Source organism: Hesperophylax consimilis, chromosome 16, assembly GCF_061612785.1.
Source record: "Hesperophylax consimilis isolate HC1 chromosome 16, BYU_Hcon_1.0, whole genome shotgun sequence".
NCBI lineage: Eukaryota > Metazoa > Arthropoda > Insecta > Trichoptera > Limnephilidae > Hesperophylax > Hesperophylax consimilis.
Window position 1 is genome coordinate 7,289,289 of NC_142851.1, and position 25,495 is coordinate 7,314,783.

At 33.9% G+C, this 25,495-nt stretch overlaps 2 protein-coding genes across 2 annotated transcripts in view; both read left to right on the top strand.

Annotated features, from left to right (window-relative positions):
* Positions 1-10,606, top strand: part of LOC149416621 (b(0,+)-type amino acid transporter 1-like) — a 73,185-nt gene extending 62,579 nt beyond the window's left edge. The window contains exons 4-9 of the mRNA XM_089641429.1: positions 834-959; positions 2,317-2,461; positions 5,711-5,938; positions 6,767-6,863; positions 8,612-8,930; positions 10,440-10,606. Coding sequence (XP_089497555.1) covers positions 834-959; positions 2,317-2,461; positions 5,711-5,938; positions 6,767-6,863; positions 8,612-8,930; positions 10,440-10,504 — 980 coding nt within the window. The 3' untranslated portion in view covers positions 10,505-10,606. The remainder of the gene's footprint in view (positions 1-833; positions 960-2,316; positions 2,462-5,710; positions 5,939-6,766; positions 6,864-8,611; positions 8,931-10,439) is intronic.
* Positions 10,607-18,594: 7,988 nt separating this feature from the next.
* kay (transcription factor kayak) overlaps positions 18,595-25,495 on the top strand; it is a 62,310-nt gene continuing 55,409 nt past the window's right edge. Inside the window, exon 1 of the mRNA XM_089640842.1 lies at positions 18,595-18,886. Coding sequence (XP_089496968.1) covers positions 18,758-18,886 — 129 coding nt within the window. The 5' untranslated portion in view covers positions 18,595-18,757. The remainder of the gene's footprint in view (positions 18,887-25,495) is intronic.

Here is a 25,495-nt window from a genome sequence, read left to right on the forward strand (position 1 = left end):
CTTACTCTTTTCTGTCTGGGAATATTTTAGAAAATTGTGACATTAAAATTATCCAAGTATTAATTGTTATTACATACTCAGAGACATGACGGCATCTGACAGTCCGACATCTGGACTTGGACATATGTACCTACACCCAGGGCCGGCCCTGAGCTAAACGGCGCCTGGTGCTAAAAACCTCAAGAGCGCTGCATAAGGTTTTTTTTTTTTTTTTTTTTTAAAAGAAAGACAAACATTCCCGGGTTACGAATAACCCAACAATGTTTGAAAATCTCCTACTACCACCACAGAAAGCCGAAAATGTTGCTTGTGTTGTGATGGAGGACTTAGCCAGCCGAGGAATCGAACACGCGACGCTCGGGTGAGACCCAAGCGCTATGCCCACTCAACCACTGACCGGTGTTAGGTATTATCAGCGCCTTGGCTCCTTGACACCTAACTACCTAGCATCTTATTTTTCTCGTGGTTCGAGCGGCGTACCGGTACTAAGAATTGTACGATCATTCACATGCTCACGCTCCGTATCGGTGGAATCGTGTAGCAGGGGAGCCGTGTGGGTGTGTCGTATAGGGTGAGCACAGTATTCTCATTGCTCATACGCTCTGATCTCACGGCTCCCGTTCAATTGAGTCGACTCTTTGAGCCGTACAATAATATTGAGCTGGTACCGTGGCTCCCACTCTTAATAATATGAGTCGTGACCCATCATTAATGCGGCGGGCCTGTAGTGTTAAAAGAAAGCTTAAAACAACATTTTTTTGGCTCATACGCAGCATTAAACTTGCTTAATTTTTAAAGAAACATCTAATAAAACTATTTTTATTTATTTCCAGGTTTGATCACCGTGATAAACATCAGCAGCGTAAAGTTGTATGTGAAACTACAAAACATATTCGCAACCTGCAAAGTGTTTGCTTGTATTGTAGTCATCATCGGAGGAATATATGAACTCTCCATTGGTTAGTACATAATATAACTACATATTAATTTTACTCGCATTCTTCCAAATTAACCTGTCTTTGTCAAACCACATAAAACTGTTTTACAAAAAAATTAGGGAATGTTCACTAAGTTTTCAATAATTAGTATCTATGATATTTGAGATCTTAGTTTCTGTCATTCTGCATAGATGGCTCTGGTGAAAAAGTATGGACCTTAGCCTCCTGGCTCTCCAAAACACTTCTCACCACTATATTCATTCAAGTGATTGGTGTCATATACATATATGCATTTACCATATTATTTAATTAATAGCATCCTTCAAAGTATTAATATGGAAACATATAAAACTGCTTACTGCGGTTTAAAGCCAATGAATCCACCTACATTTCACCGTTAATCCCATATTTTTAAGTTATATAAATTAGGTACATTATCATGTATTGTTTGATAGTGCTTTCACACAAACAAAGTATTGAATTCCATAAGTCTGAACTTAAATTTTAGTTTACATCCGCGCTGTGCAAGCGGGTTCGCTACAGAACATCGGACCATCCCATTATGGCAAGCGATTGCGCAAAACATTTTTGCAAACTTGGCATAATATGCCAAAAATCACTCGAGTGGATAAGGAGTATTTTAGTCTAATAAGAAGACCACATGCTTGTTGTGAATGAGTTTTATTTCAACCAGAATCATCACAAAAGTATTATTTTTTAATGATAAACTAATGTTTATAAGACAAGGTTTTTTATGCATAGCACAAAGGATAACAAATTATTATAAGCAATAATCGGTCGCCTGAAATATCCATACAAATTGAAAATATCTCCTGAGTAAAAATAAATGCCGCCGACGGGAATTGAACCCGCACCTTCTGATAAATAAAGTTGGTTGTTTACAGGTGAAAAAATATAATAAGCAGTAATTGTTGATTTGTACATATTGAATTATTTGGCGGGTTTGGAATAAGCCGACATAGCTCATTGGTCCAGAGCCTGACCGGACATCAGAAGGTGCGGGTTCAATTCCTGTCGGCGGCATTTATTTTTACTCGGGAGATATTTTCAATTTGTAATATTTCATGCGACTAATTGTTGCTTATAATAATTTTTTATCACAAGAGTATATTAACTTCCAATCATCCAATCATTATCCAAAGTTATTTTGACTGAAACGGGCCAAAATAACTTTGGCGTAAAAATAAACATGTTGTTTAGGGTTTAAATTATTCAAAGATATCGTCCACAAATTATGGCCGCTTGGAGGGAATGGGTGGTATGGGGTTATATGTTTTAGTATATTAAATTATAATATTCTAAAAAATTAAGTTTACCGGTGAAATTATGTTTAACATAATTTTAATATTAATTTCAGGTAATATCTCCAACCTGGAAAAGGGTTTCGAAGGCTCTAAGACTGGTGCTGGTAGTATCGCCCTAGCTTTCTACAGCGGCCTGTGGGCCTATGATGGCTGGACAGCTGTTACGACCGTAACTGAAGAAATTCAAAACCCTTCCGTGTAAGTTGATTCAGCTATTTCATTTTTTTACTCATTCCTATGAAATCTTTGGTTTTGAGGATTTCCGAAGACTTTGATGACCTGTGGACACTGGTCATGTATTTAAAAAATGAATGGTTGATGAATGAATTCCTCCTTTATTAATCCGAAAATCAACTTGTTTCTCAGTTGGAATATCTGTAAATTGTGTAAAACAAAGTTGCTATCCGCGTCTGTCTGTTTGTGCGCTTAGTTTTTCTAAACTGCGCAAACGGATTTCGATTGGGTTTTTCACTATCATTTAGAGATTTTCTGAAAAGTTTTTACATGTCCGTTATATTTATAATATATGTCCGTTATATTTATAATATATGTCCGTTATATTTATGGAAAGTAGATAAAAGTCTTTTTTGTTGTTTGTTTTTGGGGTGTTATGCCGTGTTGCGCTAACTCCTTCTTTAGCCGACGTTTCGGACAGCGTTGCAGTGTCCATCATCAGGGCAGATCCGGTAGATCCGAAGATGTGTAAATTTTGGTTGTCGAGTTTGCGCTTATTTGTTTGTGGCCTGGGCTCGTCCAAGTGCGAAATGCCAACGGAAGTGGCGACATCTTGTGGCGAATTCTGAAAGCACAGTATTTATGTTAGCCTGGGGCCCGTCCAAGTGCGAAATGCCAACGGAAGTGGCGACATCTTGTGGCGAATTCTAGAATTAGAAAACCGATTTACAGCGGTTAAAGTAGATGTACCCAGTATCAAGGTATAAATACTATGGTTTTATATTGTATTATTATATGGTATTGGAGTATACTTAGACATGTTATTTGCGTTTAGCTTTGGTGTAGCCGTCAATTACCGGATACCAAGAGCTGTTGAGCTTAGCTCCGTCGTCTCTGTTGATATTAAATGGATTTTTGTAGATTTCAATTGCCTCCATAATCAGGCGTGATCTATAAGTTCCTAAGTATTCCCCAAAAAACAAACAACAAAAATGCTTTTGGCCGTGAGAATCTAAAAAACTTACCTAGATAAAAGTCGAACAACACCGGGTACATGTCAGCTAGTTTTATATAACCCATAAATTTAAGAGATAGAAATTTTATTAAAATTAAAACAAATTTTATGCATATTTCATCAGATGATTAATAGATATAAAAGAGAAAGGGATGTACTAAAATTAAATGAAGAACGTTACTGGATACATTCACGGACTATTTATGAGACTAAATGTGTCCATGGATATCAAAAACCGTTAAGTCCATTGAAAGACAAACTGAGGAAACAATATAATCTGTTATTTGGAAATCTGCACTCTGTTGCACTTTGCTGTGCCAGGAGACACTTTGTGCATCTCTCAACTGCTCTTCACTACGGGAAAATGGCGGCCATGCCAGGACAATTCTTGTCTCTGATAGGCCGAAATGGACTTTCTTGAATTTGATTTGAATCACCATAAGGACCTACGTTTTTTGAAAAAAATAGCAAACATTTTTAAAATTTATTCCTATAAAAATGAAACATTTGAAGATTTGAAAAATATCACAGTATGCAAAATTTAATTCTGCTTAAATCAATACAATATCTATCATTGTAGTTTGTGGACTTTACAACTTTTAATATACATTGACAATCGAAATATACATCGACACAAATGATATAATGAGTAAAGTATTGTTGGTGTATTTTATGAAATGATTGAAGACATAATTTATGATACCCAAATTGAAAATTCGAATTTCTATACTGACTAAACTTTTTATATTTCAACTAAACATTCAACGATTTTTACAAAACTTTCTGTATTTTATTTATTCATTTATTACATTACATGTATAAAGCAAAAATGGCAAGATAATAATATTGCAATAACTGTATAAGTATATTAAAGATAAGTACAAGTATTATTATGAATTGTAGGTCGATATTAGTTCCTAGCTAGGCAGATTGCCCGTTCTAAGTATGTATATCATCCACAAACCTTGTAATAAAGCCAATTTATTTTATTGAACTTAATAGTAACCGGTTAACTCAGGAAATTGGCACTTTTAAGGTACTTTAGCGAAAAATATTATTGCTTAAAAACATATGTTTAAATAGATCAACAAACGCTGATTCTGAATATATTTGTTTTATTTCGTATAATTGTACGTAGAATTAATAAATCGTCATTTAAAAAGGATTAAAACAATGAGAGACATGAATGCGCTTTGATGTACCTTCAACGGCTTACCACAAGTAACTTTCAGTCATTGTTTATTTTTGGTTTTTGGATTTGACAACCGAGTAATAAAGATCGTTGCGATTCCAGTTCCATTTCTAACTGCCTACAAAGCCTATAAGAGTTTGTACATTATTTTGCAATAATATCACCAATATCTATCTTGATAGAGTATCTTAAATAACACATTTTAATTTATTTGTGAACGTCGGGATTCCAATACTCTACATCTGGATTCGTAGTAACTTAACAGACTGCCAAACTCTACCACTGTTTTCCCCAGCTTTGTCTCATTCAATCAGATTGACTTTTACTTCATTATACTTTTATACTTTTAGGCCCTTCTTACGTAGGGATAGACATATATCCGATACTAACGTCGCAAACAACTCTGCACACGTTGCTACTGAAATCACGATACCCGCGTTGCCATTAATCATTGTTATCTGTTATCGAAACGTCAATCTAGAATGCTTTCATAACCTCAATTACAACCAAACAGTGCAATAGCTGCCATTTTTATATTATCCTGTCATTCTTTCTTGACTGTTTTATACTTAGAGCGATCCACCAAAAAACACACGCATTGGTCAAATGATTGGTCATCGGGTTCTGACAGATCTTACACCACTACCTCGTGAGATCGGCCGCATGCATTATAATGAGGACAATTTTGTGCAAAGTTGCGCAGCGTAGACTCACGTACAGGTTGATAGCACATCACTGTGGTATAAAAATGTTTTCAAAAGAATCCATGTTGTTTGAAAATCTTGATAAATATTTAAAAAAAATCACTTCTTCTAACACAGCAAACTTATTTTGTGGCACCATTTTAATTGAAATTAATAAAATACTTAGTTTTTACCACTTTTATTGTTTATAAATACCAACATGTTTCATGAGCAACGCTCACTTGTTCAGGGTTTTAACCCTGATGCATTTTTGTAAATAGATTTAGAAAAATTTGACTGGAATTCCTTATTGCCACTGTCCTGAGTTGCCATGGAACTGAATAAAGATTTTAAACTAATTTTCTTTTTTTACATATTAACAGAAACATCCCGAGAAGCATCATAATTGCAGTGCCGACCATCACTGCGCTCTACGTGTTCATGAACATAGCTTACATGACGGTGCTGAGTGTGCCAGAAATGATGGCATCATCTGCTGTCGCTATGTCCTTCGGTGGGAAGGCGCTGGGTCCCTTCGTATATCTGATACCCTTCGGTGTTGCTATAGCCACGTTCGGATGTGCTCTGAGTCTGCAGTTTGGTGTTACCAGGTAATGAATATGAAATTATTTACTGTTGTATTGTGACTGAAAAGCATGGAAGCATTACTTATTTGATTTGACCACAAATTATACTATTAATCTGCCAGTAGTGATGCGAAATTGAATTATGTACATGGTTGGTGACGCCGGTCTCTGAACTGTGATTTTCAAGTTGATTTTTTTCCGATAATACATAACCTCTGTAAATATAGAAAATTTATTTAGAAAATCATCACTCTTACTTCTCACCGTCACCGCGGAGACTGCGCACAGTGGCGTTCACCAGCCGTAACTGCGCCCACACCTCGAAGGTGCTTAGCCGATTCGGTGATGTATCTGCATCACGTTGTCAGCTGGTTGACGGCGAGGCAATGCTGATCCGAGCTGATATTTGTGCGATAACGAATAATCTTGATTCATGCTTACATATTCCGTATACATAGTGAATATCCATTATCTCAATTAGGCGCATACAGTTGCGGCTGTGCAATATGTATATAGGTGGTTGGAACTTGTTGGGAAGTAAGGGCTTCATAGATGCACGCACAGATGGCAGTGCATAGAGCTTGCGTGGAAGTCTGCAAGATGGAGCCAGTGGCCCGTAGTCGCCAGGGCTAGTGGTAAGGCTCTCAGAGAAACTTACTGTTTCAGATTCCAATTAGCCAGCTACTAGTTAGGTTGACTATCGAGTCACCTTTATGATACGCGGAGTATTGATAAATCCCTGATTAATATAAAAGAACCACTTATTTATTAACTCCTTCCAAGACGAGTTGGAGACCTGTTTGTATCAACACAACAGAACTGTTTTATATAATATTGTTTGGTTTTTGTCAGGTTATGCTATGTTGCTGGTAAAGATGGACACACTATTGAAGTATTCTCGTTTGTTCACATGAGGAGATTCACTCCAGCGGCAGCAGTTGCTTTCCAGGTGTGTAACTTTATCCTCACATATAAATCCACATTTTTAAAACACAGAAAGAGGTCTCAGTAAATGTTTGTGAAAAACAAATATTACACGTTACTAACTGATCGATTGCCATTTCTGATGCACAAACGCAATGTAAGCATGAGACGGTATCCGGATGGTGATATAGTTACACCGTTAAGACAGGGGCGCTCTTGTGAGGTGTCTCATAAAAATAAAATAAAAATGTGATTGTCACGAAAATTTTCACACTTTATAACCCTTATTTCAAAAAGCATGTTTTATTTTATTTTGTGAAGTTGAGACACATATGTTAAAATTTTTTCTGATAATTTTATAAAGAACTTAATTTGCCACATTATACAATAAAACCATATCCGTAAAGGGGTTCAAAAGTAGGAGATTTTACATTTTAGCAGTTTTTATAGGCCTGATACTTTTCTAATTTTTAATGATAAACTAATGTTTATAAGACAAGGTTTTATGCATAATATAATAATTATGAAAAATCTCCCTAGTGGGAAATTTAGCACTAACAAAGCCTTTCCTACAAAAATAAAGTTGGTTGTTTACAGGTGAAAAAAATATAATAAGCAGTAATTGTTGATTGAGGTACTATTACATATACATACATACACAGTGAATTATTTGGCGGGTTGGAAATTAGCCGACATAGCTCAGTGGTTCAGAGCACCTGACCGGACATCAGAAAGTACGGGTTCAATTCCCGTTAGAGGCATTTTATTTTATTTTTTTTATATTGTACAACAGAACATTCATTCCAGTTACAGTACAATTTTACATACAGTACAATTTTACATCATACCAGAATTTGGGTAAGTGACTCTTCAATAATTGTTTTAGGTCATTGAACAGTCATTTACATCCAAATTCTTTGCTAGTTCGTTCAACAGCACCACTCCCCTCGTCATGCTATGCTTTGCCAGGACGTCGGTTTTGCCTTTTGGTACTCTGAATAAGTCATGGTATCGACTTCGGCTGTAGTGGTCTGGTACATATAAATCATAGCATCCCAAGAGGAATGGGCTATCAATAAAATTGTTCCAAATTTTGAAAGATATAATGGCTAGGCTTGCTTTCCGCCTAGTTTCCAGACTCACGGAATTAGTTTCCTCAAGTAAGTCGATATGGTGCATGAACCTGGGATAGGTTCCATGCGTCCGCATATAGACATACCTGAGGAATTTCTTCTGGATTTGTTCTATCATTTCAATGTACTTCTGGTGGTACGGTGCCCAAACATCGCTCGCACACTCCAGCTTGCTTCTCAGTATGCCATCGAACAATGCTAACATAGCATCTTGGTTATTGAACTGCTTGCATGTCCTAATGACGAACCCAAGAAGTTTGTAGCAAGACTGAGTGAGCTGCGATATATGGCCAGAGAATTTCAGTTTGGGATCAAAGACGACACCGAGATTATTTATTATTATTCGGGAGATTTTTCAATTTGTATTGATATTTCACTCGACTAATTATTGCTTATAATTATTTTTGATACTTTTCTTTCTTTCTGGGTTTATAAAAAGAGTTTTTACTTGTAGTATTTAATTACAGCACCTAAAATATTTCTAAGCAATCAAATATTCAAAACAAAATGACCATGATTTTTCATTACTTCTCAGTGCTTCGCCTTAATAATAAATTCTTAAGAATATGTTAGAATGTATGTACATCAATTATCACACTTATAAACATCATTTACATTAAAATATTAACATTTCTTTCAGGGCGTGGTTGCGTTTCTGTTCATCATAGTAGGAAATATTCACCAGCTGATTGATTTTGCATCTTTCTTGATCTGGATATTCTACGGAGGTGCGATGGTAGCCCTGCTGGTCATGAGGAAAACCCACGCTGATCTCCCCCGTCCCTATAAAGTGCCCCTGGTGGTGCCCTACTTTGTGCTGTCGGTGGCCATCTTCCTCTCCGTTGTACCGATCGTGGGTGATCCTTCGGTCAAATACCTGTTTGCGATTGCGTTTATCTTGCTGGGAGTTGCCGTTTACACTTACTTCATCTACTACAAGAAGAGGCCAAGGGTGATGGGTGAGTTTTGTTAATTATTTACTAGTAATTCTGTGAACAGTAGACGTCGCGTGTAAGATTTGTAAGTAGGTACTTAAATAAATACCTAATTAATTATTATACATGACGATTTTACATTTGAAAAACTAATCTTTACTCAACCATTAACCAGTTGAGTTAAAGATTGACATAAAATTAGGAGAGTAAATATATACCGCGCAGATTCAGATGTAAGAAAATGTCGCTGTAGCTCTAGGAAGCTATGCAATAGTCAAGCGAAACAAATACTTGAGCCAGAACCAAGGAGGAGTGGACTCCTCCGTCATGGGGCCTACAGGGAACCAAGGAGGAGTGGAAAGGAGAGACTAAGCCCTCTTCCATCGTGGGGCCTTTAGGAAACCAAGGAGGAATGGAGAGGAGAAATGAAGTCCTCTTCCATCGTGGGTCTTTAAGGACCGAGGAGTGGAGCGGAGAGACAAAGTAGGACCTTCAGGGAACCAAGGAGGAGTGGAGATGAGATCTGAGGCCACCTCCATAAACTCTTCTCTTGTGGGGCCTTCAGGAAACCAAAAGGGAGTGGAGAGGAGAGATGAGGTTCTCTTCCCTCGTGTGACCTTCAGGGAACCAAAGGGTAGTGGACTCTTCCATCGTGGGGCCTTCGGGGAACCAACGAGGACTGGAGAGGAGAGATGAGACCCTCTTCCCTTGTGGGGCTCTCAGGGAACCAAGGGAGAGTAGACTCTTTCGTCGTGGGGCCTTCAGGGAACCAACGGGGAGTGGACTCTTCCCCCATGGGGACTTTAGGGAGCCAAGGAGCAGTTGATAGGAGAGACTTCCCTCGTAGGACCTTCAGGAAACTAAGGAGGAGTGAAGAGGAGAGGTGAGGCCACCTACGTGAACTCTTCCTTTGTGGGGCCTTCAGGGAACCAAAGGGGAGTGGAGAGGAGAGATGAGGCTCTCTTCCCTTGTGGGGCCTTCAGAGAGCCAAGCCAAAAAAATATATATATATAAGAATCGGAACAATAGAAGGCTATGAGCTAATGTATGAATGTAAATGAAGCAAAGAGTGTATGCCAAGAAAGAGTTGCGTGGACATAAATCATCTCCGGCCAACCCCGAAAGAAAAATAATGTGTTGATTAGTTTGTCTAATTATTTCTTTTGTTTGTGCGTGTACCTAACATGTACATATTGCTTGTACCTAGATTGCATACAGTTCGCAATACTTTCGCGGAAATTGTAGATGCATTTAACTGCATGGAATATAGTTTCAAGAAGGCTATAATACATACCTGAATACTATTCTTCTGCATGGGTTCTATATAACACAACACGGGCATTAGCCTAGTATGGTAGTTAAATAAATGTCAAAAAATGTAACATGTAAACATTTATTAAATAATAAAAAAATAAATAAAAATAAAATAATTTATATTTTAAATTTTACTTCATGTTTATCACATGTTTCTAAAAGCCCGTATGGGCGTATAATATAAATAAATATAAAATGAATTTTCTTTTTTTGTTTCAGATTCAATTACCAGAGGAACTCAGGCTCTATTTGAAGTGGTTCCGCCATCCTCACACAGTGAATAAACTAGGAATTACAATTAAACTATTGAAATAAAAAATTAGATGCTCTATAGATAAAACAATCTATCAAACACTAACTTTGATAAACAATAACATAATTATTATAATAACCAGTGGCGGTTTTCTCTAAAGTGCGTTTGTGCGGCGAACCCCCATTAAAAAGATGAGAAAATAAAACAAACTTGTTTTATAATAATATAAGCACATTATAGATAGCACGCTATTAAAATTTCGCCTTCAAAACCCGCGCCACCGAAAAATACGATACATATTCCAACTTTGTGCGAGTTGTAATCCGCGCCAAACTCTTCATACAAAAGAATTTTAGCCGGTACATACCCTATGACGGTGACATATACAAAATTTGGTCTTTCTTTGCAAAAGTAAGACAAATTGTGTGCGCCGAACACGCGTTATGTTATCACGTGACCTCCGAACATTGACGAATGTAACCGAAGAAACCCGAGAACTTCGCGGTCGACGTTTGAACTTTGAACCATAGGGAAGCAAGTGTTATTTTTTATGTTATATTATGGTATTTAACTTTGTAGTCATTTTTGTACATATTTTTGTTTTCTTGTTTCTGCATTTCTCCAACCGTTTGCTTATGGCATTTGCAAATCTACTACCTATTGAAGTAGACTTAGTAAATTTATTTCGTGCCACCTTTATTTGTTTTTTTTTTTATGATTTAAATATCTATTATATATTCTACGAAATTATTCTTCTCGAAAAAACAATAATAATTAGCAACATACATTGAGTGCTATAAAAACATTAAACAATTTAATTCCTATAAAACTTTTCTCATTATCTAATATTTGTGTCTAGTGTAAAGTGATTTAAAAACAATAATATGTAGGTACCCCTCCCACTAACTTTATTTAAGTTGTGTGACTGCTGCCGTATTCGACTATTTGACGAAGGACAACAGTAAGTAAATTTTAATTAGATATGTTTATCTTCTCTTGAATTTCTGAACCCCCTGTTAAAAAGACCACGAACCGCCACTGATAATAACTCTGTTTGAAAAGGAATACTCAAAATATTTTTTCTCCCATATGGTCACATCATAGACATTTAAATTAATAGACTAGCCCATCAGGGAAAGGGGAACAAATCAAGTTGACTGACTATGGAATGATTTGTCGGGCTCTGTGTTTCCTCTCTTCTAAAGTATTTATTATGTTAGTCCTGGCCAATGAGCTTCGTAGACCTCGCGCGAAGAAGGATGTCTCCGCACTCCAATGTAAATTATCTACCCATCCCTACCTGTTTATATCTGCACAAATCAGTTAGGAAAAATATATCCGCATTATCGTCATTACACCTTGGTTACTTTGGAGCTTAGAGTATATTGACTGTCTCCCTTTCTGTAATTTGTCAATAAATGAACCTGATGTATACAGGCAACTCGCATTATAATATCACCATTTAGACCTCAATTTCTAGTCCTTTTTAAAATGGCGCGCAATTCGCTGGATGCGTAAAAAGTTTGTGCTTGTTTTCAAAACTGATAATTTAGTTAAACACTTTTATAAGTGTGTTATAATTTATCCAACTCATTTATTTTTAGCATCGCTACGCATTCCGATTTGAAGGCATTTCAGTTTTTTAAACGTTTTAACGAACATTCCGATCCTGTGTAGAAAAATCCTACAATGGGCTGCGCTGCAAACCGTTGCCTTACTTTAGAAAACTTATCTTTTATTGCGCATGGTCTGGTTATTTCAATTAGAGCTCTATGGCGTTCAACGTACGACTGACGATTATTATTAGATTATTCAAAGCTTTCTCGAAGACTCCTGATTTCAAAAATATGGTCACGTGGTTTGCTTCCAGTTCGTCTAAGTGATATCCCGATTTTATGTTTGGGCAAATCTATCAATACGGATGTCTATGGGCAACATACAATTTTATAAAATTTCTTACTTTAGTGGTATTGTTTGAACTACGCACAAATAATAAAAATTGCTGATTCAGATATAATTCCATAGCCTTATTTTCAATATACACAATACCCAAAGATGATTTTTATTTTTAAGTAGCCAAATTATGTAGATTTTATCTCTGTGAGATAATAAAAAACGAAATTATAGATGTATTGAAGCTTGTACTATTGTATAGATATATTTGTAGCTTATATATTATAAATTTTTTAGTTTTTTGGTCTTTGGGTGTGGTTAGTATTTCAAATTCATTTGGCCAATATCTGAATTATGTATTTGAATCATTTACATTGTAAATATTATGTAACCAATCAACTGAAAAATCGTGTTAGATTACAATCACAAAATCTTGCAGCTAAAAAATGCTATTAATTGTGTATATTCTAGGCGTAAACTTAATAAGTCGATTAAGAAAATACATATTTTGTATAAATCTGTAATATCCGTACAATATACATATTATTTAAGTAAATAATAATTAAGTTGTGTACATCTTAAATGTATGAAGTTTCACTGTACGAAGTTATGAGTTATATCATTGATACTACATATTCTGTAAGGATAATTTAAGAAAATGAAAGCACAATCCTGAAGTGCATTTTCATACAACATCCTGATATTCATATTATGTATAAAAAACTTGAAGACCAAAATATTAATTATGTACATAGATATTACTGTAAAATTAAACATTCCATATATTCCCTAAAACAATACTTTTTTTGCTGTCATTCCATTTTTGCTTTCGAACTATAATCATTTAATTTTTTGCTGTCAAACTAAACATTCAATTTTTGTTTTTGACCTAACCATTCCATTTTACTGTTGAAAATTTTTTTTTTTTCTGTTGAAATAAACATTAAATTTTTGCTGTCGAACTAAACATTCTATTTTTGCTGTCAAACTAAACATTCAATTTTTATTTTCGACCTAATCATTCGATTTTACTGTTAAAAACATTAATTTTTGCTGCTGAACTAAACATTCTATTTTTGCTGTCACACTAAAAATTCTATTTTTGCTGTCGAACTAAAAATTCAATTCTTGTTTTTGACCTAATTTTTCCATTTGTGCTGTCGAACTAAACATTCCATTTTTGCTCTCGAACTAAACATTCCATTTTTATTGTCGAATTAAAAATTTCATTTTTGCTGTCGAATTGAATATTCCTTTACATACAAATAATATAAAATATGTTATTGTATTCTGAAATCCACCAACAAGGTGATACATACAGGGTAAATGAATAGTTTGCGTTTAAAAATGTACATTTAAATAAAATGCATAAATAAATATCTTTTGACGTTTTTACTATTAATACTCGGCATAAAATGTATTACTTTAATGAAGAGTTCTACTGAGATTTCCAAGTTGAGCGAAATATTATAAATATATAAGTATTATAATTTCCAATAAATCCCAGTTATTCTTTCTTTTCGGGGTGTCCTACTCTTCGAAGAAGTTCAGCGATCATCCCGCCAAACTTTTTCTGGCATTCAGCTAATTGAAGAACTCCTCCACATCTTGAACACCAGTGCACTGATGAATGTAACTCAACTCTGAACACTCGTACATCCTACGGTCACTATAGGTTATCCACTCTACCTTCTGTGTCCAATTTCAGTATGCACTTGCACAATTAATGCAATAAACCGGCCAGCAGACCTGATACGAGGACTTCTCATCAAGAGAGCGACTCAACTGCTTAACGATTCTGCATTGACAATCGGCGTTTTCAATGTCACTTAGAGACGGTTCAGCAACTTTCTTTTGATGCATGTCACAAAATAGTAAAACTGCCCCCATGACCTTAAAAAGCTAAAGTTTTACTTGCGAAAGCGCCGTTTTGCTCAGAGCCAACCCTGTATCCGATCATTTTAACCTGATCACCAACCTCCAAAGATCGATTGGGTCACTTTTACAAAGATTCAATAATTTGGGCTGTCGGCTCATGTCAGGGCATGGCGAGCGAAAATAGATGTATAAATTTTAAACTAATTGAAATAAAATATAAGCATTCCCGCAACTGCGAACCGGTAACGAAAGTAAATTTTATAAAGAATAAGTTTTATGTATCAGTCTCCGGTAACTTTAAACTGGAACCACAGTGACGGTCCATTTCAGAATAACCATCTCTATTTCTGTGTCACGAGAACGAGATTTGAGGCCTCCAGTCTACACAATTTAAACATCTATGGTCTACCTACTACCTACCTGAGAGTAGACTGTAAAGATCAGGTAATTTCGAAAGGTTTATCTAACTACATGGGTGGTTTATTTATGCTAACTACGTCAAATGAAATTACCCGATCTCCAGTGGCATTTTTTTTCACGTTTAAAACTATCCGATCACTTTGCCAGTGTATCGAGATCAACCTGGGTTATGTAAAATGATTAATCAACTCAGCTCTACTATGTATGTCTATAGTTTATAGCTAACTTGGATCTTGCTGTTGAAACGATATTTCAAATAAAAAATAAATGGCGGTAATTAGACTATTCATTATTGTTCAACAGCTAAACGAATGAGATTTCATTATTTTGTGAAATTTTATGTTGACTTTCTTCTCTTGGCACATTTATATTTAGACCAGACGTGTGAGTGGTTAGGTAGTGTTTTTACTCCAAAGAATGAATCTGATAATGGTAATTTTTCTTTGTTATTTTTATTGTGGAATCCACTCGATATCATCAAATACCCTATAATATGAATAATACTTCCAACTCCAGTGAAATAGTGGCAATAACAACAACTCTGGCTGCTAGAGGCCCTAGTGTAGCATATTGACTTTGACATTCCTTTCAATTGCGGCAAATTGAATTTATTTAGTACTTGGTGGCAGTTTTTTACGCTTTCTAATTTGTATTTTGATCAATTTTGATAAAAATATATATAAAAATGTCCCAAAAACTACGTTTTGTGTGTGTAGTTTACGAATATAATACATAATTACAAACAACGAAAACATTCCAAGCCGTTTTCAGAATACTAATAAACGTTCTTAGATTAGTTGATGAATAATAATATTAAATCTTTGCCATTAAAATCTTCCTAGTAGCATTCTGTGTTCATGTTGAAGTTATAAATCACCATCAATGTTGATGGTTAAAACACATTTGTTGCAAAATGTGTTTTGAATTATGTTTATGTTTTCATATTATTAAATATTATATTGAAATTTTTGTATAAAAACATATAAGTATTTTAATACCCAAACCATGAAAGACAGAGTTGAGCAAAAAAAAACATTTTTTTTTTTTTTTTTGATGTCTATAATTTATTAACGTAAAATAAATAATAATGTATTACACATAAAAACCAAGGGACATAACTCATGCCGCTAGGAGGCGCTAGTGTAGCATGTTGCCATCAGAATGTATGGGAAATGTCAAGTTGGAAGGATTATTAATATCATAGGGTATTTGCTATCATGTACCTAATGTGTAATATTGTATTTAAAAAGAGAATTTATTAACAAAACAGTCTTCCATTTACTCATGCATTAGTGCATAATTTCTTAAGGTCAAATTCCTACTAAATTACAAAAATGTGGTTAATGTTGAATATTACGTATTATTTACTTTTGTTTTGCATAATAACTAGAGATGGCAAAATTTAGCATTAATTTTCAGATTTTTTAGCATTAACAATTGGTAATTTAGCGTTTTATAGCATTTTGAGGCATAATTTAGCGTTTTGTAGCAAAATAGAAAAAAATGTATTTCCTGAATGTTTTTAGCGCATATTCTAAGTATTTTTGGTAAAATATATGTTTAACCTTCATTTGCAAGTATTTCCATGTGAAAGATTATAAATCATTAATTTTAATATTAAATTAATAAGGAAGGAAACTCTAAGTACGTGTCGAACACAAACACAACAAATGCAGATTGCGATTAACATCAATAGGCGTAATTTATTTCGCACAATTTGTGTATTGTCAAAAAGCAATTTTAGCCTACAGTACAAAAATATTAAATATTTTCACATAAAATAGTAACAAAATTATAAAAAATCGTAATGTAAATATCGATTTTTTTAAATTCTCACATATTATTTTAATACCCGGTATTTTCGGGAAATTCGCGCCTATTTCGCTAAATAGAATAATTTAGCTGAAATAAGGCCAAAATCACGTTTTTCGCGTTAATTCGCGAAATAGAAATCACTGGAAACACTTTCAAATGCATTGAAACGCAAAGAAAACTTATAAATGCCCTATTTTCGAAACATAAAATTTTTTTCGCGTTTTTAGTTAAAACGAAATTTTTTCCATCTCTAATAATAACAGGTGACCTGAGTTGATGTAATGTTCTTTGAATTATTTTTACGTTAAGGTTGCTATTTGATTCTATTCTTAGTTTCAATGATTTCCCGATACTAAGATGTGTTTAATATAATTTTTTTGCTTTTATTGATAAGCCCGCACCACGTTGTTGAAATGTAACTTTGTACAATAACTTAAATTATCAATATGAAAAAAGAGGGTACAAAATATTAATTTATTACTTTTTTATCATATTTCTTTAAATTAGCAATATCATTATCATCCTTCCAAAGGTAGACATTTTTAATAATAAGAAATCATTTATTTTTTATATTAGTTTATTGTTGAAAAAAACAGTTTCAATTTTATATAAATAACTAGTTGTTCCCCGCCACATGTTTCTGTGGCTCAGTCTGTGTGTGCAGATAGAGAAACAATGGTGCATTTTACTTTTACGTCCAACAGATGGCGCTGTTTTAAAAAAACTTGATTTTATGTGTCATAGGTGACATCTATATAATATAGGTATACAAAAACACATGTGTATTCAAATGCAAAGTTGTGTCCTAATTCCAAAGCAATCGGTTAAAAACTTTGGGAGATTGAAGATTTTAAACAAAATAACATTTATATTTTTATTTGTATAGATAGATTACATTTTATATTTTGCATTAACCAGGGAAGTTTCCACATAGAATTCACGTTACATACAGAAAAAACATAAAAACACCTTAAAAGTAATTAACAATTTGATTTAATCTTCTCCAATATGCATTTAGTAAACTGAACTAAGGACAGATGAAAAATATTGGCGTCTGAAAATATATTATTGTATTTTCAAAAATGAATGTTGTGTGTAGTTAGTTTTTGAGAGTGGGATGTGGAATAGTTTGTTTGACCTTGTGTTTCGAACTGGACAATGGAAATTAACATTTTCCAGAAGGTAGTCGTTGTCAACAGCGTTGTGGATAATTTTGAATAAAAATTTTTGGTCGGATATATCTCATATCTTCTATCGTTGATAGTTTGAGGGTAGATTATCATTTTTACAAACATGGACATGGAAATAGTCTATGTTTGAAAAATCTTTTTTTTCTTCTTTAATGTCCAATTTCGTTTACTATTGAAACTAAAAAAAAACTTTATTTTGAAAAAAATTGTGTCTTATTTTTGAACAAGTAAACATTCCAAAAGCAACAAGAATGCTTCCGAGTAATCCTGAAAATAATAATGTATCTTTAAGTACGTAGCTTTAAGAATATATTTTTATAGTTATTTTTATGCCCATTAAAAGAATTGAGTAAAGTGTTTATTTTATTTTATCCCATGTCCCTCTATCTGTCTCTGAGTTTAATATTTTAAAAATAATAATAATGAATATAATATTTCATATTATGCTCGTATTCGAATTAATAGTACTACAATTGAATTGATAGTACTTTTTAATTGTTGTAATGGTATAAGAATAAGTAACAAAAATTTTCTGCTTGGATTCAAGCGGGATTCGTAATTTGCTAATAAATTAATTCTGATCGATTTAAATAGTTAAATTAAAATTCCGCTAGATGGCCGCCACGGCCCATCCATCCCTTTCCTATTGGCCGAGAACGGATTACGTCATACGAATTCTTGTTATCCATTGGCTGGAAGTAGAGTCATGCACCTAAAAATAGAAGGTGAGATCACCCTTCGCTTTGCGTCCGTTGCTCAGAAACAAAACGTCAAATACTTATCCGTTTCCAATAAGGCGCCGGCGCCTACGAAAGTCGCTTGCGTCATTTCGTAATCGGTTTTCGCACATTTTTCTCAGAAGGGTATCCCCGAACTACTTGTTTTCGTCATAGCAGATGACTCATCGCTATAACCTGTCAAACGATTGGATTGTTCCCCGAAAACTTCAAAAGTTTTGTGGAAAACAACTTAGATTCAATGCTGAATTGTCCTTTATCTACTTCTCGCAATTAGACAAATTGTTTTAGTAAGTGGTTTGAGTGTTTTTGTGACTGTGTTCAATTAAATAATATTTATAATAAGGCAAAATGAGGTACGACGCGAATGATAGCCAGTCAAATGACTCTGATATGTCCAGTGATAGTCAATCGTCACATATGTCTTCGGGGACAGACTTCCTGGGATCCCTCAACCACACCAGGATGAACACTTCAACGGTAAGTCGTAATTTCGTCATTCTGGTGCAACTCTTGGATGACATTTCATAACCTTAACTTTTTGTTTTGTTTACAAAACGTCATTGAATGTTTATTTTTCTGTGAGATATCGATATAAATAATAACGTTTCGTATTTATATGATAAGATCTCTTATCTGTCGATAATCTTGCATTACATTGCGCAATATCTAGGAACTAAAGTTATTTGACGTTTCTACAGAACTATCAAAATTCGCAAAGTTCCAAACATTATTTATGCCCACAAATTGTGATTTATTGAATAATATGATCAGTACATAATATATACAAATTATCTTCATTCATTATGCGAATCAACTTGACAGTTGAGTGCTACTTGATAGCTAGGTTATGTTATCTAAGTTATCTGTCAACTTTTTCAATGTGATTCTTGTCTAGTCGTTAAAAGAAAACTGATAAGCACTTGATTACCATTCAAGATTATTTATTTAACGTTGTTTTATGTACTCAAGTAAATACATTTTAAGTTGTTTTGAGAAGCATCACATACAAAAAACATATTTTATAATTTACAGATTTCAAACATTTGATTCCTTGGGAGTTTGTTGATCCCAAACACCAAAATAATTCATCTGCTTATTTCTCTTGGAAAATAGTAATTTACTTACTTCAAAACAATATTTTTTGTTTTAACATCTTTTTGTCATGGCATGTACTAAAGTTGCATGGTTAGAAGCACAAATGATAAACAATTTTATAAACAATTTTTTGGAAACAAAGTATGTACTTCTTTGCCATGTTGAGTGCAAGAGTATGCATAAGCCAAATGATACAGGGTTCACATGTTTTATGTTTTATTTTATAATTAACAAAATCATGGAGATATTAATAAGATCTTCTACTGACATGGAATTAACTTTCACAAATAATTACTAAATTCATTAGGGGGCAATTTAGGTACCTACCTAAGTGACAGAATACTTTCTCCTCTTTTGTTTTGAGAAATTTCAAATTCAGAATCAGAACTCTTTGGCTTGTATTGCAGCATATTTTAATACCTACATTGCCTAAATCCTACATCATGACATGTTGACCATTGACTCAACTAATTTTCCTCTTGCTTTTACTTGAAATCTATTCCAGTAACATTTAGGTTCAAGATGTTCCTAAGTTTTGGCAAGCACCCACGGACAATTGGGGAAATCCTGTATGTTTGAATGACTCATGATATTTTTTTCTAACATAATCTTCCTAACATATTGAAACTTACTTACTTACTCAAATACTATTATCTACTAACGTTTGAATAAGATGTTGAAGTAACGTTCCCTAGTAATTCATTTTGAAGCCAACTGTACTTACATCGAGCTTCAAAAATATATTATAATATATATAGGGAACCACAAATCTTTTCCAAATATGAACTTTTATTTTTTAAACTCAATCTAAAATGATTGTTGGTATATCCCGATAAAATAAAATTCCCGCGATTACAGATTTTTATCAACTTTTATCTTGTTGGCTTCCAAAAAATTGTTATTTCTTTTCTACCTTAGTAAGTATTATAATCATTGATGATTCACCTCTTTATCACAAATAATTATTTTACCGGTGGGTTATTTTAATGTATTGAATAATATTGCCCAGAAAACAAGATTAGAAATTTCTATTAATTGGGAGCTTATCTTGCAAATTTATCTGTGTACTGCTGATCAGCTATATCACAACGGGTTTTTTCTATGACTCGTTCTTGGGCTAACTAACTAACTAACCATCACGCCGTTTCATCGCAGGGGTAGGCAGAGAGGACGGACCGCCAAACAACTCGGTCTTGGCACACAATTCTTGCCTCATTTACATTCATACATCGTCTCATACATTCTATTATTCTGACTCTTGACATGGCCCGACTCGAGTATCTGATTCACTTAATCGTGCTATGTTTTCCTCGGGCGTCCCCGCCTTACACTCCTTTATTCGCTCATTCGCTTACATGCCCAAACCATCTAAGCGTCCCTTTCTTAATCGGCTTAAACAGCTCGGCTGTGGAACGATTTCCCGGCTTTTGTGTTTACTCCGTTCTACAGCATGTTCACTCCTTCAGACTCCTTCACTCAGCATCCCCAAAGATAAAATAGGCTATATGGGGTACTTTGGATTGTCTCATTTCGGGTGCCCTCTACCATTCCTTCCAGTTCTGGGATTTGACCCACCTTTCAATATGTAGTTTTGGTGACTGCCGCTGGCTTGCATCCCCCCGTTGCACTCAATACAGGAAAGAAATACTATCTCTGTATATTGATTAATATTAGTTTTTTCAGCTTAGCAACAGACAAGTAATTGGAAATCTAATTATACAAATGTAATAATATTATTTATGCATCTGTTTTTGTATCGCAGAACTACCAAAGAACATGAAATATTTCTAAAAATGTTAAATTTGTGTGCGGCGTTGTAATGTTTTAATATTTGTCTTGACCATAATCAGAAGGATTTGTTATCTCTCTTGCCTACACCGCATCCTGCATGATAATTATATTTTACAACATTTATTATAAATATAATGATTTTTGCTGTACTTTTTATAATAATGTAATAAAATTTAACAAAAATTGAAAGTAAGTAAATTTAAGTTTGATATCATTTGTAAACAACTCTTAGGACGGTATGTTTCACAGTATTTGAACAATTCATCAAATTTCAAAGTTTATTTTCAAGTTCTGTTTTGTATCATTTTAAGCCAGTTGCTTCACAAAACTGAAAGAATAACAGAATTTTAATTTGAACAGAACTTTAAAACTATGTACGAAGTTTGATGAATTGTTAAAATTCTGTGAAACAACCATTCCTTAGGAAATATATTTCAACAAACAATTTAAATAACTTAGTAAGAGGATATTTGACGTCGTACTAAAAATATATATAATATAAAAACTCAATATTCATATCATATCATATAGATGTCACTTGTTACAGGTAAAAACATGATTTAAAAAAAAAAACAGCGCCATCTGTTGGACGTAAAAACAACACGCGCTATTGCTTCTCTATCTGCACAGATTGAGCCACAGCAACGCGTGGCGGGGTACACCTGTTAATCAAATAAAATTTACTTGCGCACGTCGTAATTTGAACCAAGTATATACACCACGCAAGCCAATTGAAACATCCAAAAATCGTTTCAAATTGTTAGAGTATTGCTAACTTTTATATACTCTGCATGACTTTACACTATACAACCAAAATATTTCATTAGTACCTACTTAAAATTTTACAATGCCAATTTTTCCCAAATTTTTGTTGAAATAAATATCATAATTTTTTGCCACTAAAATTTGTCATCGAAATATCCTTCGATTATTTTAATGTAGAACTGATAAAATAGTTCGATTAACAAAAGTATCGATTGCGCCCATCACTAGGCACGCCTGACTTTTCTCTATGAATGAAATAGTCGGGAAAACCCCACGATGCGTTGTGCTGTAGATATTATGTTGGTGTTAAGTTGATCGGCCTTGCTGGGCCACTTTCTATGGCCAGTTCCGCGAACCACCTCCTCCTCCCTCCCTCACTCACCCAACCTCCTGCCAAACTACTGGGCATTGCTGGTTGAAAGGTGATGGAAAAACCTAACCGCCGTCTGTCGAAATCGACTGCACCACTGTTTAAACACACGGTGTTAGAGAAATTATATGTATTCAATATTTTTATCGTGGAATAACTTCTTGAGTAAAACCTCAAATTTTAATATCTTCTAATTTAGAATACTTGACGCAATGTCTGTTAACCGGAATGCTACAAGCCAAAAATGTATATATTCATGGTATACCTTATATTGTAGGTAATAGGCATTAAAATCGCTTGACAAACGGAGTCTAGAAATGTTCAATTTCAAATGCACAAAACTGGTTTTTATTTATTTTGTAAATAATTTTATAAGAAAGCAAAAAAGTTAATCAAGTGAAAAAACTGTCACAGATAATCTTTCTATTGAAAAAATATTTTTTTTAGTGTTTTACATTTATATTTTTTATTGAGTAATTAATATTTTTATTTCTATTCTACTCAAGCGAAACGATAGAAAAACCTTCAATTTATCTAAAGCATATTTTTTGGTATTCATAATGTACACCAATTCGTTATAAAGATTAATCAAAATAGTGATTTAGCATTAAGCTTCGCCTTAAAGTCGATTTAATGTAGTTTTTTAACAGTAACATTGTGGTATACAGTAGTGAATGGTGGAAGAAGTCAGAGACGCCCGAGAAAGACTTTATTAGCTATAGCGAATCATTGCGGGGTCCGCTAGTTTCTAATAAGTATTGTACTACCTACGGAGGAAAATAATAATACATCATTTTTTTATGTAAACCGACTTCTGCTCCAGGAAAAAGTTATCCTACGTTGCAAAGTAAAAAAACTAGGAATTAAACTAGTAAAAAGTTGCAGAAAAAACTAGGAATTAAACTAGTAAAAAGTTGCAGAAAATACTAGGAATGTTATGTGTGAGACAGCGAATAATTTACAATACCCTAATATTTATATTTAAACCAAAAAATAAGATGCTCCCGAAATACATGTTTAAGAATGTTAATTTTAATTTCGAAATACATGGCTACTCCACGAGAAACTGTGGAGATTTTAGACTTCCAAAAACAAATTTGTTGGGAATCCAAAATAATCTCTATTTTAAAGGATTTAGGATTTTTAATGAATTACCGACAGATGTTAAAGAAGCTAAAAGCCTTGCTGCTTTTCGTGGGTTATGCCTAAATACTATAAAGGATAAGTTTTAGATGTATTGTAAAGTGTCCTTAATGTAATAGAAATAAGTTAAAAGGTTTATACTACATATAAAAATATAAAATTATTTATAACTAAATAAAAACATGAAAAAAAGTTCATAATTAAAAAAAGAAATATTAAAGATTCTTCATCCGAAAAAAGTGTACATTTCATATGAATGGTTTTATATGACCTTTGGTTTCTCCTATCAATCCCACGTATCGCAACACGTACATAATATAAACACGTTCAAATTCAAATGTCTAATCCCAAAATAGTATAAAATAAAGTCGCTTTCCGCGTCGTGTCTGTTTGTGCGCTTAGTTCTTCTAAACTACGCAACGGATTTTGATAAGATTTTCACCATCATTTAGAAAAAAATTTCCGGAAGGCTTACATATATAATAAATGCATATTATATTTATAGAAAGCATAGAAAAGTCGATGTTTTATGATCAAGTCGTAAAAATATGTGTTCGGGAATTACATTGTTAACCCTGGCTAAACCTTATGAGATACATCAAAATAATGTACTACGGAATTGTATGTCTCAAAAAGACCTACAGAAAAGTCAGCCAGTAAATAATAAGTATCTATTCAAATGTTTTTGATTCTAACTGGTTTAAAAGATTCCCGCGAACGAACGCGCTCACTTTTGGCACGTAGCTTTTAATTATTAATTGCTGGTATGTAAAGAAAAAGTATCTGTAATTTTGTGATCAGTCTGTAGCCGCTAATAGTAGGTTGCATAACAAATTGGTGCCACACGGATCTAGTCTACTGTTGAACTCGAATCTTGAGACGGAAATAATACTTTGTTCCTCTTAATTGTGTAACTAGCTAAATTATATAATACTTCTTGCTAAATTATGATTGCACGTTGCATCGACTTCTAAAGTAGTATGCCATACAACATTAATATGCAGGGTGTCCGGGGGTAAAGTGCTCTAACTTCGGGAATGATAACTTTTTTCGAAACTCTAATGTTTTAGGGTTGTTTTTAGATAAAAAAAACGATGAATTGTTTGTATGGGAAAGTAAATATTCTTATATGGAAAATATTTTTGTATAGGAAAATGAACATTGAAATTTCGAAAAAAGTTTTTTTTTTTTTTTATGTAGAATCACCACCCGAAGTTACCGCAATTTACCCCCGGACACCCTGTATAATACTCCCGCAACTACTTATATATGATGTGATTACCGCACAAGAAACCTGAGAGTACCACTTGGTACAAGCGAGCCTTATTCAAGATACACCCTGTATAAATCCAAATACAAAAGCTCTAAGGGCTGATTTGTTAGTTATCTTTATGCTCGCTAAGTGCGTGAATCCTTGCTACAATTTAAGCTATCTAATACGGTCACATAATCCTTAATTTTTGTCACTGCGGCGAAAGTAGTGCCACATATCAAATTAAACATTTAAGTTCGTAAATAATAATAATAGGGATCAGAATGGATAACTTGAAGACACTAGAATTACGGAAAGTCAAAAACATTAATAGCAAAGTCATAAACAACCAAATCAACCTAAATAAAATTCCAATACTTGAGTTGTTCTCTATTTCCAAAGAGCTCTCACTTCCTAATCCTCTGCCTACTCCTACTACCTCTTCCACTGGAGCTCAGCCTAATTTTTGCAACCCTAATTAAGGCGATGCACTACGTCGTGTAATATTTTAAATCGAGCCGCTATCAATAACGCCCCTTACGTAGATGGCGATAAGGTTTCAATTCCCGCTTAACACCATCCGCCTGTTTTGATTTATGCAAGAAAAAAACATGGACAAAAAGTGCCTTTTATTTTATTTTCTGGATGTTCAGGCATAAATATTTAATTT